Raw genomic sequence first — 14,165 nt, 5'->3', positions numbered from 1 at the left:
AAATGGCACTCCCCGCCATTTCACGGTTTATTCACACATACATACACACCGCAGCATATACAATAAGTACGTGTCACCCTCACGGAATATGAATTATGTCTCACCTTCAGCGCGTTGTGACGGCGTCCACTTCCAGCTTCACTTTAGGTGGACTACCCGTGGTTGAGTCCGAGTTCTGTAAGGCACTCAATTTTGGTGTGTCCCGACCCTGAGAGTTCTCCACACTTTTTGGCGAGTCTTCCTCCAGGCTGGAGCTGCTGTCGGGTAAGTCGTAACGAGAGTGCGTTCGCATGTGCCTCGTGATCATGTCCCGCCGACAGGCAGCGTACGGACACAATGGACATTTGTACGGCTTTTCACCCGTGTGAGTCCTTTGGTGTGTACTCAAATGGTCACTTCGACTGAACACTTGTCCGCACACCTTGCAAGTGTAAGGCTTGATACCCGTGTGTAAACGCGTGTGCCGCGTTAACATATCACTTCGTGCGAAGGATCGCTTGCAGACCTCACACACGTAGGCTTTCGTGGTGGACGAAGCGTCCGCGCTCGCTGGTAAGCTGTTGGCTCCGCTAGGAGGCTGCCCGTTCACAGGCAACTTGGTCTTGTGCCGTGACGACGCCATGTGTTTAGCCAGACGGTCGTACTGCGAAAACATCTGACCACAAACAGGGCACACGTATCCACGGTGGTTTTTGTTGTTCTTGGCGTTTTGTTCAGAAGACCCGGAGGAAGATCGGCTCTTCCGTGGTGTTTTCTCGGGACGGTGGGGATCGGTTGTTGACGTTGGTGTTTTTCGGAATGATTCTCGCTTGTCCGAAGGTATTGTCCTGCCCTTACTCCTTTCGCCAGGCAAACCGAGAACCGTGTTGTCGTAGGGTAGGAGCGGTATCCTGGGGAACATGTCGTGAGACGAGACGACGTCCATGCCAAAGGGAGACATACTGTGCAACCGGGGGCTACTGGAATCGTACTTTACAGAGAGATCAAGAGGAGAGTCCTGAGGAGTGGACGGATCTGACTCGAGGCTACCGGATTTGCTGAGCACTTGGGAAATTCTCAATAGTTTTGGCGGGTTGCCCCGGCGGCCACTGTTTGTCCTAAAGTTAGCTTCCGGGCAGTTTACTTGAGCACCACGACGCACAGGCACTGGTGTTGCTGCCTCCCACTGATGCATGTCGGAGTCGGAGTTGCTTCTTCTCCTGATCATGTCAGGTAGCAGGTGCATTTGCAGAACGTGGTCCAACGCTCCGGGCACAGGAGACACGGGGGTGAGCGGTGAAACCGGGGAAGAAGGCAGCAGCTTTAGGCCGTCCAGAAAGCTCCGCTCGTGGTGAATGTCGTCCCAAGGAATGATGAGAGGTGGGGGATGCCCTGCGAATCGTCCCGAGGCTGCTTGACCCGCTAGCAGCCTACAGTGACGGCAGTTGCAAATGGGGAATGTTGGAGGCGGGACTGCGTGCGACTGGTGCTTCGACGTCAGTTTGGTAAGAGGACGTGCACTTTGCGACTCTAAGAAAGGAAGTGGAGATGCCACCTTTGGTGCTGGGTCGGCCACGAACAGGTCGTCACTGCCATTAAGAAAAGATGCGTTTTCATCGTCGTTGTCGTGTTCCTCGGGGCTCGGAATGCCGCGGTGGGATTCCCGTTCTCCACTCCCTATTCCTGTGCTAGCCGAGGCAGAGTCTGACGTAGGAGGAGTGAATAACCCATTTCGACGACACTTAGCAGGCGAGCACTCTTCATCGTCGCCAATGTCACTTTTGCTGTCAGCTGAGGACGACACGCGGTCTTCGTGGAACGCAGGTCTTTTTGTTGGAGGAGTTTGCGCCTTGCTTCGACCACTTGCATGCGGAAGAGGAGATGGAAGAACAGTGTGGCTGGAAGAAACCCTAACGTTCGTGTCGTCGAGACCGCGCTGAATTTGTACGTTGAACGCGGAGTCTGTTCCTTCCTTTGAGCGGGAGCCTCGCCTATGCTCTGAACTGTCTTCGGGTGACGACGGTTTTCCCGCTGTGCTTATGGAACTGTGGCTGCTTAAGGTGTCATCGTCGTCTTCGTCGTCATCATCTTGATCGTCTTCATGGGAGGCGTTGTCCGAGGCAAGGGGAAGGCTGCGATCGTCGTCAGAATTTCCACGTTTCTCGACCTGGGTGGCCAGCTTGTCCAGGACAGCGCTCAGCCGCTTCCTCTTGCGCGAATTCTCGGAGACGTCAGTCGTATTCTCTTCTTCCTGACTGCTTGTCATGGTGGCGTCGCTGCTGTCGGCCATCCTAGAGGGAATGACAGCAGCGGAGGACCGCCCTGCCACCAGAGCCCATTCGACTGGAGCAATGGTTTCCTAAATATGCCTGCTCCTTGATGTGAGCACGCGCCGTCCACTAGTTCACCAGAATGCTGTCTTGGCCAAAACTCCTAGTAGGGGAATGTCTCTGCACCTGCAACAGGATAAGTTACTATGAATAAGATGCTGCAAGGACCTTTCAAGTCCTGTGGTATGTCACGAAATAATTTGATGATCTTCAAGTATAATAAGCAACGTCTAGCACTACTAAACAAGGGAAGAGAACAACTCGAAGTCCTTTCTGGCTTCACAGCATGAAGAATGTCCGCATTTCTCAGCAGATCAAAATTATTAAACAAAGCCCGTATCTTTAAAAAATTACGAAGCTCAATATTCTTGGACAATATCATTTGCCACTCAACTAGTTAATACAAGAGACCTGAAGAACACTCAAGTTGCTTGATACGCGGAGTGAAAATACGCACATTATGCTTCTTACCAAAATTTACGGTAAAGTGCGAACACACAATTTGGAACGTGAAAACATTCAGCGCTACAATCAGATATGCAAGGGCACTTTCTAGGTCGCAATCGAAAAGAAGCAACCAAGTAGTTTCAATATCACACAACACTGGATATCGCCTTCTGTCGCTGACGTACACACCGTGAATACTTTCACCGCCACTGTCTGGCGTGCTCTGGCGTACGCCATGGTATGTGCCAATAAATTGCTCTCTTCATTCCTTATTCCATTGATCAGGAGTAGACTTTCTGCTATATCTTTCCCAACGCGTCTGTCTCATTGCCACCGTCTCCGATTATACCAGTGGCAGAATTAACCTGCATCTCTTCCCCTGTACTGGAACCAAATTTATTACTTTAAAGAGTCTCCGTGGAGCCTTCTGTGTTCTGCGGTGCGGAGAGATAAGCGCATTACTGAAACTGGTTGGTGGACATAGCCGTGGGACATTGCTAAAGGAAGTATGTCTTTGGCGACGTCTTGACGCAAGAGGCCAAAGAATAGAACCGAGGGTTCTCCCCACGCTGCTCTTTGCACAATCCATGATGGGTGGCCCACTGGGGAACACAATGGGGTTCAGGTGGTTCACCGGGGCTTGATTGCGAAACATTTTACGGTAATGATCGCTCACGTAGTATGGAAGGATCCTAAAAGTGTGCGTATCCAACAGGTGGCGGAGGGGCGAAAACAAAATTCTCAATCCCGATTGGAGACCACTTATTAAAGGGATGACGAAACTACCAAGTGTTTCTTTCTTTCTTTCTTTTTTTCTTTTTTTTTTCTCAATGTTAGCAGGGTTGGTTCCCGCATCTTTCACTGATGAAATTTTGTAGATTTGGCGACAGCCCTACCAAAAGATGAACTTTCTGGCGCCTTATGTAACTCTAGTAGCCGTAGCTTCTTCCCTATATAGCCGTAGACCAGTGTTAAGACTACGCGACTCATATGGCCTGTCTGCAGTGAAAAGTCGGTAAAATAAGGCATCGCTATCGCGAATGTTTGGAGGTTTAAAGTCTAGGACTGTCGTGCGTCGCGACTTATGCACCATACATAAAAAGCCCGATCGGAGAGCGCGTGTTGTATACAAAGCAGGGATTTTCAGAGACGTACCATCGATGAAGGAGTGATAAGGGACCTGTGTAGAGTACATTGGTATGGGGAGCGTGGTGCATAGCAGGTTTCCTCGCTGTGGGAGGACTCCGTTTTGAGAGCCAGTCGCAGCCGAACGTCATTCGGAGGACCGAGTAGGTTATCTGTCCGGCGGGAGGAATTTCCGTTCCAGGGGCCATTTCGCTGGCTGTCGTTACGCAAGCCGCGTCACGTTTCTGCACGAAAGTGCTGTGTTGTGGCTTTGCTCAAGTATGATGGCTCAAAAAGATACGCGCGCTTGAAATTCGACAAAATTTCATTGTGCGCATTCGTTTAACTCGCACGCGTCCGAAGAAGCGAGCAGAACAGCGGTACGTATGAAAGATGTCGGTGCTACATCGGGGGCCCTGCGCTCCAAAAGAAGAGAAAGCTCAAAACTCCACATACATCGGGGGATGCGTCGCGCCAAGGCGTGGTGTTCCTATTATTTCTTATACGTGTCACTGCACAGCGCGATATAGGTTTGCAACTTTAGTGTCTAAAGTTACAAAATGCCGATAAAAAATTCGGCATAAAATTCGTATCAAGTTACACTTGCATTAAATTTTTGCACCCCCCTCCCCGGCAACCCAATGTCTGGAGACACAAAAGGAGGCTGTTTAGCTCTTTGAAGGGCGCATATGCCTACCCAAATGGGCGTTATAATTTTCTCATATAACATGCAGCATTTTCCTCCGCTGTCGTAGGGACGCATACGTGAAAGGGAAGCCTGCATTCGAGAAACGTCTTCGCAGCCGTTAGTACCTGACTGGCTTAAACTCCCTATTAGCTAAAACCACTGCGTGTAATAGCAAGGACACACAAAACGCAGCCTTCCTGGTGCAGGAAGCCAAGCGGGACAAAGCGAATAATCGTTCATGGTCTGGCAACAAGAGGCGTATTCATGCACTCAGCGTGCCAGAACTAATGACTAAACTTGCAGCGGTGTAGATAGCTTGTAAGATGACGGAATCTTGTTCTGCGAAAACGGAAGAAGGATTCCGTGTGGTCAACCATATGGAACACCCTTTGTCTTTTGCCCCGTTAGAGCTCACAGGATACATTTCATCAGATTCGTTAGCAGATAGATTTTGCACGTGTGTTAGCGAACCCGTTCTCGCTCTATACAAGAAGGAAGGTACCTGGGAGCTTTATGAAGGCAACCGTTGTGAGATATACCAATCGCGAAATCTACGATGTTTTGCGTGTTTATAAATGCACAAGTGAACGACATGCATATTTCCCGAGGACCTGCAAAGTACTACTGCGGAAATATTGGCTCTTCGTTGTGCTCTCTTACGATATCGACATGGAGCTCGCTTCACACTTAAAATATGCTGTCCCTTTCTGCACATCCGAAACGTGGCACAAAATGTTTACGGGAGATGGTTGCAACAGCGCAGAGGTGGTAACACATGCTAGAACCAACGCGGGGAAGACATTCCAAACACAGGGCCACGAGGTCACCATCAGGGGTGAACCGCGCCTCCTGTAACGTTACATATACTCAAATGTTGGCGTCTTCAATTGGCTACAGCAAAACCCACCGATCTGTAATCGAAAATGCCTGGGGCGTCCGTAATTCCAGAACACGTGGAGAACGATAACACGGCGGCGTACCAAGACAGCTTTGCTTCTTCTGTGTCGTCGTCGTCATCATCGTCATTGGCGCCGTCGTCGTCGTCGTCTACAGTGGAAAGACCATATAGTCGCCTGTGTTTTCCTTATGTGGTCGCGAACTTGACAGATGGACTGGCACTACGCATTGCTTCGCCGTTCTGGCTGGAACCCAATCAGTTAGTACGGACCCCAGAGCCATGCCTCATGCAGGCCAAGACGGTAACAGCGACATCCTTGCCGATCGGATGTCTGCATTGCTAAATTACTTTCTTTCCTGCATATGTAAATGAGGTTAAATCAGCAAACGCTAAATGGCTATGACAATTCGGACCGTATAGCGTGTGCTTTTCTTTATCTCCTGTACAGCTGTCACTGTCGGATAAAAAATGAGCAGTGCCATTCCATGCGTGCGTTAATCAATGCCGGGTACATGGGTGTCATAGATATTAGGTAAGGTATCGGCGAACAATGCTGGTCTGCACGCCTGCCCGATTGTATTTCACCTGCTGTATTTGGAGAGCACCTGTATTGCTACATCACAGCGCGCCTAACAGGGTCATGACATAGTACTGCAGAGAATGGGGTACGATTAACCCTCCAACAATAGGGGCGTAAGTAGAGTCCGGAATGGACTATGGGAGCAAAGCTTGCCGCCCACTGCCAATGCATGGGACCACCATATATGCGGTGCGCCACGCTATATAAGCGAATGTGCGATTGACTAGACAGCACAGATGGGATCACTTCCAGAGGTGTACGTATGGGTATCCGAAGCCCATACCGATGAAGGATAGGTGCCCCCCCCCCCCCCCGAAAAAGGTCCACACTGTAAAAATGGTACTAGTGGCGGCGGAAGACGATACTTCACCGCACTACACGATCCTATGGCCAATCGAGTGTACCTCGAATTAAAGTGCTCGAAATCCCCGTTGCAAAATAAACTACTGTGAATAACTGTTATCTGACTATAAAATGTCTGTTGGGCTGTTGACCCACAATTCGCATGAACCTTTAAACACGTCACACCTAACCCTTTAAATACCATGCCAATGACGAGGACGGTGCCCAGAAGAAGAACAGTCTCTGTTCGAAATATCGGCGGCTTCTGTCCTGAGGCAACTCCCTTCCTACATTCTACCGGTTCGCTGGATTTCTACCCATCTATAAAATGCACAGTCGCGCGCGGGAAACTGCCAACAGCGAACTTAAACTAACCTGGACATACGAAATGCAAACACCGAACTTGGACTAACCTAATAATAAACTAACAAGCGTGCTGTTCCGTCGTGTACGCCCCGCAAATAGCCTAACGGCCGCTAAAATGTGGCTTTCGTTCGCTAAGACGACGATGATAGAAATCGAGAACCCGTGAATTTGAGTGGTTAAATAGTGATGTCGTGTTTTTAAACACGGCATACCATCTTACGAAGCAATCGAGCATTCTCGTTAATTTTCCTTTCGAGAAAGTGAATTTCGAGATCGGGGATTTCGCAACCGGGAATATCGAGGTCCTCCCTACGCTTGTCCCATCCTACAGTTGGCGATACAAGGTCCTCCCTAGCCAATCATTGTCCAGTGTGATACCGTTTTCTCTCCTGATTTGTTGAGAATGGGAGCTAGGGGTCGGTACGCTGTTTTGTGGCACTTTAGTGTAGTTGTAGTAATCTCTGCTCTCTCCTGAAATCCGACCTGATAACGGTATCATTCTGTGCAGTGGTGGACCGTGTTATGTGGTGAAGTTCCATCTTTACAGTGCTATGAAAAAAAAAAAAGTACGAATATTTTTGTCTCAAGGCACTGACTTTTTGCACATTTAGAATGAATTTCACTCTCTGCATGGTTTCCTACAGTATTCCTTAACTGCCGCTACTGACGCTCCTGGTCACTTTTGTCTCGCGACGTACAGCCCCGAACGTTACTGACGCTATTCTCTAACTGTTCACGCAGTTACGAACCTTATGTTGCGACAAACTCGCACGTCTTCCGTAATTGCTCATATTTTGCTTCGCAAATGTCCTCGGTAGTCGGTGGCAAGTTTCCTTTTTTGTATATTGCGTGCATCTTTTTCAGTTTCCCCACTTCATCGTGGTGTTTTGCTGTGGTCTTCGCCACCTTGACCTCGCAGGGTCGCATGCTCCCGCTGGCTGCAATTAGGGGGTTAGGGTCCGCATACGTGATGGACGTGCAAGGCGATTTCGTGCTTACTACCCAACGAGACAATGGAAGCCCGTGTTGAAGTTTTTTTTTTTTTGCGCCGTAAAAATATTGGCGTGAAGCAACCCTTGACAAGGACACCGTTTTTCACCAAACTAGGTCGTTTCTCACCGCGGTGCACCAGGTTCCTAATGAAGCTCGTTTAACGCCTCCGAAAGGATTACACCACAACACCCTCGCGCGTGTACGTACTTCAATATTTTTTTTTTCTTGTTTTGTGCAAGGCTCAAGATGCGAGTCTATTGTCTTCGACGCTCGTTGAAGCCCACCGCACACAACGTGCGCGGCACAGCTAAAGCTCACGCGTGGGCAGCCAATGATGCGGGGGCGGTCGTTTGCACCTTGCTCTACGAGCGGAATACGTGTACCAACTGTTCTCGGCTTCATTACGAGGTCTGTGTGTGGGGATCGAGTTTCTCATTTGCGTTGTCAGTGGCGTCAGGTAGCAGACCGTGTGTAGTAACGTAAGACGTCATCATGCAAGCCACGCGCGACGCTTCAACGACGTGTGGGCTCAGATAATATAGGCAGTGAGCCCTACAATAGGCAATCATTGTTGGGGATTAAATATCCGATCGTTACAGCAAAAGGAGCATTACATTCCGAACGCTATCGCACAGGTGCGCACGTCTTCTGAATGTGTAGCTCTTGGCCTGTCTTTTTTTTTTTTTTGCGTGCATCTTCAAATGCACGTCCTATATAATAATCGTGGATTTTTTTAGAGGTGCATCATGCCATGAGGACGCAACGTGCGCAGTGTCATAGGGTTCGAAGCTTAGCCATCGCTACACTCTTAAAAATTAACTTCACCGCATAGCACGCTCTTAGCCAACCATCATCTCGAATGATATCGTTATCTGCCCTGATTTGTTGAAAACAGGGGGCGTACGCCTTTTCTGTGACAATTATGAACAGCATAAGTGTCACAGAAATGGCGTACGCCCCCCGTTTTCAACAAATCAGGGCAGATAAGCTGTCAAGTCAAGCTGCTTCTTGCAGCTTTTTGCACTGGGCCTCCCACATTGTACATGCTACAATGTAAAATAAAGTTTCAATTCAATTCAATTCAATTCAATAACGATATCATTCGAGATAATGGTTGGCTAGGAGCGTGCTATGCGGTGAAGTTCATTTCTAAGAGTGTAGGACTGAAAGGGGAAGAAGGGCCTGGAATGTCTCTTTTGACTACCACCTCAAGGGCTCCCAGGGCCTATTTATAGGCGACCACCGAAACTGGAAGTGTGCTTCCGACCGTACCTTGAGCTTAATTGTTACTTGCACGGAGTAGCCGTCTGCGGAAAAGGCTCGCAAGTTTCGTAGCATTATTTGCACCTGAATGTTCAAAACAGTGTGTCCTGTTCTATGCAAGAGGGAAATCGTTTCTTCGCTCAACGTGGGGGCGTGCAGCAGGGAATTTTGTTGAGAGCTGAGAACGATCTCGAATACTATTTTGGAAGCCAATCTTACAACTATATAGTCACAAAGAGCGATGTATGTCTCAATAAGCAATGATACAACGCACTTACATTCGTTCACGAACGAGGAAGCATTATGATGCAGGTAGGTCCTGCAGCCATTGCATGGCATTGCAGGTAGGTCCTGCACGACTGCACACTATAGTCATATCTAACTTGTACACCAATATAATCCGAAACTTTAGGTGGCGATCGGAGGATGACACTCGTAAAACAACATGCATGTCACTTGCCTGTTGCAACGAATATCATTGAGTGACCTCATACATCACGTAGTCTAGAAGTAACGGGCCTAGCAAACTATACCGTATGACCAGCGTAAAAGCTATAGTGGTATTAATGCCTCAGGTCTGTTCCACCACTGTTATGGTATCCTTATTTATCACTCCGACTCAAAGATCAACATCGGTAAAATGCTTTGCCACAAGACTTGTCTTCAGCTGCATACCATCATTCTTCCACTATTCGTTTCAAACAAATCTTAGTTATGCTATCCTAAAGTTCTCCATGTTTACACTGCATCCACGGCTGCGCGAAGAATATCCTATGAAGCATGCATAATCATACATGAATGAAAAATATTCTTTAAAAAAATACATCGACTGCCGAGGACTGCGTCTACATGGTCAAAGACAGCTATATAGTCTTCACTATGGCTCGAAGCCACGGTGCTCGCAGCTTAAACCCTTCCACCCACCCCTCATCCAAGTCAAAGTGCACATACAGTTACGAACTTACTTGACTCATAATCACTATACACCTATCGCCAGCCTCACCAATCTGTCGACTTTTAATTCACTGGTATATCCCTACGAGTATCGACGAGACGGTTGTGAGGCGCACGTCTATGATACTGACACGTGGTGAAGCCGGTGCCATAAGTATACAGCAGACCGGCACGCCGCTGTGATGCGGCCTGGTTGCCTGGGCAACATTAACTCGTCCAATCGTATTTACTCAGTGACCACGAGTTATTTGACTTGTTCTGACGTGCTGTGTGTGCGATTTCTGCATATAGCAAGCCATGCACATTTTGAATGTCAGTTCTACATGCCCAACTGAGGTCATCGTTCTAGGTCACAGATGGAATATCTATCGATACTAAATGTTGGGTAGTACCATAAATAAAGCACGATGCATGCATACGGTCACGTCCAATACGGTAAACATTAGGGTCTCAGCGATGTCATCGTGCCGGGTGAGTGCATGGAAGCTACAAGTTCCACTTCGCAGGAGTGTAACGATTTGCGAGCTGTACATCGAGTGCAACACAATCCGAGCATGTAAGGTGCAAAGTGATGGTGAGGTACATCAGTTTGCACCTTCACAGTGAAGTTGTACGTGCAAGACAAGCGCGAGTCACAAAGTGCAGAACATTCGGCGGGACACAAGCTGTGATACCGGTTGCAAGTGCTTCCTTGGTCCATGAAGTATCCTCAAGGGAGCAAGCAGTTGGTACAATCCGTGCACGTGCAGGGGTAACCGTGTCTGGACGGAGCGAACGCGCCAAGAAGCAGCAGCAGCAGCATCAGTGGCAGCCAGAGGCGCAACTCACCTGCAAGCAGTAGCAGCAGCAGCAGCAAAGCGATCGTAGTAGCAGAGCATAAATAGCCAAGACGTGGCAAAGCACGAGCAAGTCGCACGTGCGTCCGGGCACAACACTAGCTGAGGTATACAAGCACTAGTATGGTCCCGGAGGGCCTGCGAGATGGGAGCAGCGCTCTGCTGCGACTGAGTGCCAGCCCCCGTCACGGGTGCCTACTTGGGCCGCGAGAAGGAAAGCGGGGAGGAGGCAGGCAAACAACTTTTCATCTCGAGAGGGTGGGTGGCGGTGGACCCAACGGAGGCGGATGGGGGCCGACTTCTGGTTGGCGGCCGATCAGAGCCAATAGCGTTGTCGGCCGACAATCGCCCACCTTTGACGGTACACCCGCTCGTGCAGGAATCCCTGCACGCGCTACTGACGACCAACAGTGGACGACTTGGGCGCGTTTTTTTTTTGTACGTCCCGCAGGAGAGGAGAGTGCGTTCACAAAGTGGCCTCTAATGTCGGGATTTTAATTGAGGAGGCAATAATGCGCCAATTCGATGAGCGAAATGGATGGAAGTTCCAGTGGGAAATTACGGAAGAAAATTGCGTTCTTTTAATTAACCTGGTTATTCCAGGGGACTCGATTGTAACTGTAGTAAACGAATAAAAGTTGCGAACCAATGAAGTTTTCGGAGTGTTGTACTACTCAGGAAGCATAAAACGTTCTTCTGAGTGCCATTGTTCCTAGGTTTGTCTTCTCTTTTGCCTACAGAATCTATACCAAGTCAGCAGCAGCATCACGGCCTCTGTCAGAAACGTGGATGATGCTTGGTACAGTGCTGGACAAAAGTTTACGGAACACGCTCTAGAGCATTCCTTCCTCGGAGTGATAACTATAGCAGTGAAAGGGACCGTACGGACTTACAGGCTAGGTAACTCAGTCACGTGTTTGCAAGTCTGTACAGCACCATTCTCTGCTAGTGTGTCACTTGGAGGAAGGAATGCACCGGAGCGCGTGTTCCGTAAACTTTTTTCCAGCACTCTACGTGCGTGGGTTACTGATCGGTTGCTTCGAACGCCCGGATTTTAACTCTAGGTCCGACTGCCATAACTGTGAAGCACTTTTCATTTTACAGTGGAGCTCTGCCAGTATCCCGAAGCTTTGCAGCTATATGGTTTGATATTTCGGAAGATGATACACTACTATATCAGAAATGCACATTCTTCACCGCATGTCGTGACTTATTTTTTCATAGAAACAGTACAAGTCCCCATATCATCGTCATCATGTATTTCTCTCTCTCTCTCTCTCTCTTGAATTGGAAACTCGCGGGAGTCGCGATGTTGCCTTGCCTACTATGCACCAAGGTGTGTATAAGCGGGGTAGTTCGTATCGGTAAGGTAACTGATCTTACTGGGCGAAAGCAGCAGACAGGGACTCGAGAAGGGACAGTGTAGTTCAGCAAGAAGTAAGAGGCAAGCGAGCTTATGTAATGAACTTTGTAGGTAACATTTCCTGAGAATGAGGAGAAGACGACACGAAGGGACGAACATTGTTGGCTGGTTTGAGTTCGTCGCTTCGTGTCGTCTTCTCCTCATACTCAAGGACCTACAAGGACTGTATAGTTGTCCGTGTCCCTGTCTCGTTTGCTGCTTGTTTCGCCCAGATACTATGATGTCATATCCATTAATACGAGCCAATGTCGGCGTTTGACCAGCTGCAGCCAGATCCGCGGCCACATCTTTTGATCTAGCCGGCTGGATATAATAGGCTCTCTGCCGTTCCTATATAGAGTAACTGGCAATAAGAACTTATCTGATTAAACCTGTAGTCGGTAGGATTTGGTTGTGTGATGTACCAGTGAACAGCATGGGTCCATCGTAATTCGTCACCAGCGGCATACCTATATACCGGCACGTAATCCCTATAATGGCACGTTGTGTTCCACGTGCAGCGAAAAGCAACCTGGCATTCGCTAGAGGACGTTCAGCAGTGCTTTCTTACAGTTTTTAATGGCTACAGAACGCAAGATCTCCGAAACAAAGCTTTAGCGTAAATACTGCTCTCCGTTCACTCCATCGTCATTCATGTAGTAGTAGTTGTTGCTCTCCGTTCAGACACATCGAATCGGATAGCATCACATTTCATAGGCTGTAGCCATGCCCGTATCCCTGCAGCCTGCTCACGTGATTTGACTGCATACTCTAAGAAAAAGAAAAAAAAAAGTACTAAAATGGGGATTAATCGCAGCTTCTAGTCCCCTGGACTGCAATTACTCCCCATTTTAGTCCCCTGGACTGCAATTACTCCCCATTTTAGTCCCCTAACTGCGACATTTACTCCCCAGGATTGCAAATTGCCACTGAACTTCGCGAATGGTCTTCCGAATACAACAGTCTAAGTAAATATAGAGGCTTCTTTCTTCGCAAATTGTGCCCTGCATGTCGCAAGATTTTATATCACTCGATATATCACGGTTGACTGTTTGATTCATTTCACGATTTGAGTATTTTCATGCATGCACACGAATTATGTACCTGGGACTCTTAGAACAGAACGTGAAATGCAGTCTCCACTCTGTGACATTCATTTACTCCCGTCATTTACTTCCGAAAGAGACTATTTTTGTGGCAGTACATTTAGACCCCCAAAAGGAGTGAAATTACTCCTTTTTTCTTAGAGTGCACAGTGTTTACGGGTTTGCGACTGCTGGTGCCCAGAAAATTCGAAAATCATTTTCTCCGTAATTACAAATTATTTTGACCCTAAAACTCTCAAGGTGAAACAGTCCTGTGTTACAAACAACCCATGTTATTTGAAATGAAATCTGTACCAATGAAATATCGACGAAACTGCACTTTAAGCGTCATGGTTCTTGGCGATAGCGTTTAATGAAACAAATGTCCCACCAACGTGCTCCAAAGCATGTAATGCCTCGAGCTCTTAAGTGATATGTTGAAACGAAACGCGTCCTATGACATTACGACGTAGAATGTCCTGATTGAGGTTGGATGTTGTACACTCTAAGAAAAAAAAGGAGTACTTTTACTCCTTTTGGGGAGTAATTGCATTGCCACAAAATATAGTCCCTTTCGGGAGTAAATGCACGGGAGCAAATGAATGTCACAGAGTGAAGACCGCATTTCACGCGCTGTTGTAAGAGTCCAAGGTACATAATTGGTGCGCATGCATGAAAACACTTTGAAGCAAACCGTCAACCGTGATAATATCGAGTGATATAAAATCTTGCGCCACACTAGGGCACAATTTGCGAAGAAAGATGCGCTAACTGTTTCTTACTCTGTGTGGCTGGAAAATTGCTACGTTGTCTGAGTTATACAGCCTTATGTCGTTCAAATTGACCAAGGGCACATATTTACGTAGACTTTTGCATT

The 14,165-nt window shown here is 48.1% G+C and overlaps 1 protein-coding gene across 4 annotated transcripts in view; it reads right to left on the bottom strand.

Moving 5' to 3' along the window:
- The window catches only part of LOC135377466 (uncharacterized), a 76,612-nt gene that overhangs the window by 18,995 nt on the left and 43,452 nt on the right, over nt 1–14,165 (bottom strand). The window contains exons 1-2 of one of the 4 annotated variants that reach the window (XM_064609879.1): nt 10,794–10,936; nt 105–2,435 (exon numbers count right to left, since the gene is read on the bottom strand). In XM_064609879.1, the coding sequence (XP_064465949.1) occupies nt 107–2,269 (2,163 nt within the window). In that variant the 5' untranslated portion in view covers nt 2,270–2,435; nt 10,794–10,936 and the 3' untranslated portion in view covers nt 105–106. Of the gene's footprint in view, nt 1–104; nt 2,436–5,476; nt 5,771–10,793; nt 10,937–14,165 lie in introns of those variants that run through there. The other 3 variants (XM_064609878.1, XM_064609877.1, XM_064609875.1) reach the window with 3 other exon arrangements.

Source organism: Ornithodoros turicata, chromosome 1 (genome assembly GCF_037126465.1).
Source record: "Ornithodoros turicata isolate Travis chromosome 1, ASM3712646v1, whole genome shotgun sequence".
In the NCBI taxonomy this organism is placed as follows: Eukaryota; Metazoa; Arthropoda; class Arachnida; order Ixodida; family Argasidae; genus Ornithodoros; species Ornithodoros turicata.
This window is presented reverse-complemented; position numbering and strand designations above follow the sequence as displayed.